The sequence below is a fragment of the Pseudochaenichthys georgianus genome, unplaced genomic scaffold (assembly GCF_902827115.2).
Source record: "Pseudochaenichthys georgianus unplaced genomic scaffold, fPseGeo1.2 scaffold_460_arrow_ctg1, whole genome shotgun sequence".
Taxonomy (NCBI): Eukaryota; Metazoa; Chordata; class Actinopteri; order Perciformes; family Channichthyidae; genus Pseudochaenichthys; species Pseudochaenichthys georgianus.
The window spans coordinates 223,709-229,708 of NW_027263025.1; the positions used below are offsets into that span (position 1 = coordinate 223,709).

Below are 6,000 nucleotides of genomic sequence, written 5' to 3' on the forward strand. Positions count from 1 at the left end.
ACATATTTCAAGCAACACATGAAGCAACCTGCTTCTGCGAATGGAATATAAATGATAGGAAGCACGTCCCAAACCAATCTTAAGTAGGAAGATGAGATATGTTTGTGTAGTGTGTGTAGCACCTACTCGTTTTTAACTGGCGTCCCACGCCTTTCATGGCCAGTTCCCCACTCCTGTAAAGGGACTCGGCAACTCCCCTGGCCTCCCACACGCAACACACAGTTATACACACACACACATCCTCTCACACAAAAGAGGTGTGTTCTCCTCCGGGATGCACAACATCCAAAAAGGCTTGCAACTGGACTTCACTTGGATTTGAGCTTTTGATGTAAACATACTTGATACCTAACCCCCAAAGATTACAATGTATGTTATTTTAAAAGTTGATATTCAATACATTTCTTTTAATTTCCTAATCTTGAAAATGACTCATTTACGTCAAGTGAACACCCACATTCCCATATCAACCTAGTTAGAACCAAGTAGACAGCCTAAGATAAGGTTCTATAGAGAATCATAATCGTACACTAGTGAGCACCAGGTAGATCAATTGCACCAACGATCACTTTGTTCACATACGATTGTGCGGCGGTCAAACAGGACTAATGACAGTAACACAATTTAGGATTGAACAATTAGAAATGACATACAGAGAATCATTATGACTGGAACCTGAAAGGACTCAGAACTCGACTTGGATCTTGTCAGTCTTGACTTGTGACTTGCAGACCACTAACTTGATCCCACCTCTGGTGTGTCTTATGTGTTAACAGTCCACCCTGTATCATTATTGCTCTGTCTGAGTCTCTTTTGTATTGATGGGAGAAAACCCCACAGTTAACCAGGTGTTCTCATTTCTTCTCTCCCTAACATACGTCTGATTAATAGCTCAGTCACACTCCGAGTGCCGTGGCTGAGCAAGTACTTTAAGTGCTGCCAAACATTTATTCTGTTCAGTCTTAAGGTCTTGGCAGCTCACACAGCTTTTATTTTTCTTCAATCTTATTCATCTGTCCTTTCCTACACAGTATATCACTATAGCTTTGAGTTATATATGTTGTTTCTATAGTTTCAAATACTAAGACTTGATATAACTACTAATATATGTTTCAAAAAGATATAGTTCAGTATATATATCCCATATTATAAACATATATTGGTTGCTCTGGGGATAAACAGGTTAATACCAATCAGTCACTTGATGCAAAAGTGAAATGTAACCTCTCACTCAAGTAATGCACTTTAGTAAAACATTGAGGAACTTCAAGTGTGTATTTTCACATTATGCTACTTCATAGTTTTACTTCACTGAATTTTGTCGGTAAATATTGCATTTCTTACAACAATACATTCATTTAAGAGCTTGGATTCGTCTTCACTTTTCAGATAAGATTATAAATTAGCACCACTTTTACCAGCTGCAACATTGAAGTGATGAACACATGCAGTAACTTCATCGATATGATTTTGAATTCAGCCATACTACATGACAAGAACTATTTGTATAATATATTTGTATTGTATTACAACTTGTATTATATTTTAATGCAAATACTTTTTTACTTTTACTGGAGTATGATTTTTGAATGTAGCATTTAAGTAATTTACACTGTAGTATTACAACTTTTACTTTAGTCAAATATCTTCTTTTCGCCTATTTTAACATGAGACGTTACTATTTTGAATCTAGATCCGTACACATAGACACATACTATTCTAAATAGATCTGCACCATGTGGAGATGCAGAACAGCAACTGGGGGTTAAATGCTGTGCTCAAAGGCACTCCAGAGGGCGTGCGACGCTGTTGAGCCCTCTGCTGACTTCAGGTGTAGATGTAGTACTGTGGAAAATAAAAGCAAGGTCTCAAACTCCCAACAGTATTCGTGAAAACAGCTGGTCTCATGTGGCATTGTGCACTGGAACGTTTGTTCCACTGAGATGACCCAGTTATTTTGATGTGTGTTTTGATGTGTGTTTTGATGTGTGTGTGTGTGTGTGTGTGTGTGTGTGTGTGTGTGTGTGTGTGTGTGTGTGTGTGTGCGTGCGTGCGTGCGTGTGTGTGTGTGTGCGCGTGTGTGTGTGTGTGTGTGTGTGTGTGTGTGTGTGTGTGTGTGTGTGTGTGTGTGTGTGTGTGTGTGTGTGTGTGTGTGTGTGTGTGTGTGTGTGTGTGTGTGTGTGTGTGTGTGTGTGTGTGTGTGTGTGTGTGTGTGTGTGTGCGTGCATTATTACTGTAATAATATTACTTTTGTCGGTAACGGAGTAGTGCAACGCGCTACTTTTATAATCCAGTAATCACACTACAGTTACTAACATAATCAAACCTCAACCAACACCTGCAAAGAACACATGCTAAGGTGAAGCTAACGCACATAGCTGTTGTTTATTTATATCACACACGTAGTCTGTTTTTCTTCTCTGTTTTCCGGTTGTTGCCTGTTTTGAATGACGAATACACACTACCGCCGCCTGCTGGTAAGGAGAGTTATTGCCACTCACGCATACGCAGTTCGTACGTGCTCGGCTGAAGTCTTTGCGGTGTGCTCCAGTCTGGCTCCAGTGCAACACATGGCCAACATGCAGGAGAACACGCTGACGCAACAGCGTGAGCAGAGATAGACTGCGCAACATATACAGATAGCAGGAGACAGAGGACAGCCACGGTCAGATAGCAGGAGACAGAGAACAGCCACGGTCAGATAGGAAAACATTCAGGATCTGGATCAGCCTTATGCGACAATGGAAACTGAACTAAAGAGAACATTTGAAACTTTAGCAGTCTGCGTGATCTGCCTGCAGGGAGGGGCGGGCCGGCCCTGCGAGTAAAGTAACGAGTAAAGTAACGAGTTACTTTATGTAGAGAGTAACGAAGTAATGTAATATATTACTTTTTTAAAAAGTAATATGTAATATGTAATATATTACTTTGTTTTAGTAACGACCCCATCTCTGGTGTGGTGACACGGAAGACAGATTCATCAGGTTTTCTCAGTTAGCAGATTGCTCCCCTCTGACCTCACAGCTGGGAAACAGCGTGTGAAATGGGAGAATGAGAATGTGTGAACCATATTTCATTATATGTAAATCTGTGTTTTGCATGTTTTGGTACAACTGCAAATGGTGTGAATGGATGAGCGTGCATGTCATTTCTTTCACTTTGACTGCCATTGTAACACGTCCTCTTCCCCTATAGTGACAGTTGTCTTGGTGAGAGCCGTCTCTGGGTAACAAACATCACTCTTATCGCCTGCCCGGGTTGTATGCGTGGTGCGTGTGTGTGTGTGTGTGTGTGTGTGTGTGTGTGTGTGTGTGTGTGTGAGTATACACGTTGGTGGTATGTGTGAATAAGAAATGTAATCAGGAGGTTCACTGTAAAAAGACCTGGTTAGACACCCAGGCTAGATTACTTTTTACACACAAACACACACATATACACAAACACCCACGCACACACACACACACACACACACACACACACACACACACACACACACACACACACACACACACACACGCACGCACGCACGCACGCACACACACACACACACACACACACACACACACACACACACACACACACAGTTCTGCTGTAGATAAGCTCCATTTAGCCAAGGCCAAAGTGTTAGATGTAATCTGTTTTAGCCACCTGTGTCTGTTTGCAGTGAATGATGTATTTTATGTGTGTGTATAGCATTGTTGTCTAGGATAGTACGAACACAACATTAAAGTTAAAATCTCCATTCAAATAATGATAATAAAAGAGAGAAATCTGTTCATACAACTGTAGTGCTAGAACACTGTGTGTTGGAATAACCACACACATACACCACACATGTACAATGGGTTTTTTTCCCGAGCAATGTTAGAATTAAGGTCATGTTAAGGTTATAATAAGAAATACATGCAAGTCAACACATGTCCTTACAAGTACAGTAGTCTGCACATTCCTGCCTCTTTCAAAGTCACTGCACTGACCTTTCAAATCAAAATGTCATGACATCCAGGCAACAGTTTCTGGTAAAATGCATAAGCAATTGAATGAACACGTTATATGTCCATTTTGTTGTATTTTTTATTTGATGTAAATGCATATTTTTTTATATATATATATATATATATATATATATAAGGATAATAGGGCCCACTTTATTCATTTATTGCTAAGGAAAAATCATATTATAGATTACATTTTTTGTTTATTTATATATATAAATATAAATAAACTATATATATAAAAAATATATTTTTTATATATAAAAATGTAATCTATAATATGATTTTGCCTTAGCAATAAATGAATTGTGGTCATCCCTATTATGCTTTTTGAGGGTTTCCCTATCCTGTATTGTGTTAATTAAAACTGACTGATAAGGTTAGATCTATACAAAATAAAAGGTACATCATCCAATTACATTTCTTCAGCCACTACCCACACACTCTCTCTTTCCTTCTACATGAAATCAGGACACTTTTCACACTTTAGCAATAGAGTAGCCATGGCATGCACACAGACACTGTTAGAAATGCACAGTCACACCTGCTTGATTCAGTATCTCTCCTCTCATACTCTCTTGCCAAATAGTCTCCCAGTCACTTCTAACTCTCTTCGATGGCAGTCAGCCAAATGGAGCCGGTCGACCCATAAAAGCTCCGTCCTGTGCCATAAACCAGAAACTAAAACACACTTTAACCACGAGTCGACGGAGAAAATGTGTTTTCTGCCGTGGTTCAGAACCCTCGGGGCGTGGATACATTAAGACGCTGATAAAAGAGCTCGAGTTGTTTTTGCGTTTTTGGTGCATCAAGCTTCGAAAGGAATGGCGCTCAGACCTGATATCATATCAACAGTACAGAAACCTTTCCCGACATATTCTATATCTGCTACAGCGGAGATTTTAAAGACAAAGTTAACGTTGATCAGTACCACTAAATACATGATGGCATTGGTTTAATTACAATGAAACAAGTCTAATCCGTTTTAAACTTGCTGATCAAGGCTAATAAACGGTTTGAATAAAATATGAACACAAAACAAGATTTATAAACATGTGATGGAATTTGATGCGTCAAATCCAAAGATTACAAACTTTTTAAAACACAGATGAAAGTTAAACTCAGATTTATTTGCAAATGTACTGTAGAACTTTTATCTTTTTTACCTTAATTATTTACATTTTATGCCAAAAACATGCTCTAAACGCTACATTTAAACACTCAATACATTTAAAATATACTTTTGACAAACTACTCATTACTGAATAGAGCGTAAACACATCATAACGTCACCAAATGAGACGTCTCTTAACATTTAAAACGTTAGTTAATTATAAATCCCACAATAACAGTACTGCATTCCGGTTGCTAACAGCTAACATTAACTAGCATTGTCTCCATAGACCTTTGTGTGGGCCCCGCAATGGCTTTTGGACAGGTTCACCTCGACCCATTGAAATATAATAACCGTGTATTGTTTTTGTCTTTCATGGATCTCTACTCTGATTGCACCTGCATTATTACGATCATATTTGAACACTCTCTGGCCTTTTCCGTCCTGTTTCTGTGGCTGTAGGTTCGTTCATGGTGGTGAATGCGTCAGGGCGGGCGTCGGGGCAGAAGGCTCACCTTTACATGCCCACCCTGAAGGAAAATGACACCCACTGCATCGACTTTCTGTACTCTCTCTCCAGTCGGGACGGAGCCAGCCCGGGCACGCTCAACGTCTACATCAAGGTATGTGTGTTTGAGTGTATGTGTGAGTAACTGACTGACAGGCAGGGATGGATTGATAGATGAAGAGGCTGATAGACTGAACAGATTAGGCAGGTACACAAACAATGACCCCTGTTTTCTGTCAAGAAGGGATTGAGTTAGCACAGTCCCATTGAGTGTTAAGACAAGGCTTTGTGTGTTTGAGATAGAAAGAAACAAAGAATTACTGATCTCCATAAAATAATGGATGGCATAAAGTAAAGCTTAATAAATTGCATAAAGTAGGCTA

The 6,000-nt window shown here is 39.5% G+C and overlaps 1 protein-coding gene across 1 annotated transcript in view; it reads left to right on the forward strand.

Annotated features, from left to right (window-relative positions):
* LOC117442729 (receptor-type tyrosine-protein phosphatase T-like) overlaps positions 1-5,732 on the forward strand; it is a gene marked incomplete at its 3' end in the record, with an annotated part of 105,024 nt that extends 99,292 nt beyond the window's left edge. Inside the window, exon 3 of the mRNA XM_034078676.2 lies at positions 5,572-5,732. Coding sequence (XP_033934567.1) covers positions 5,572-5,732 — 161 coding nt within the window. The remainder of the gene's footprint in view (positions 1-5,571) is intronic.
* Positions 5,733-6,000: the final 268 nt, after the last annotated feature.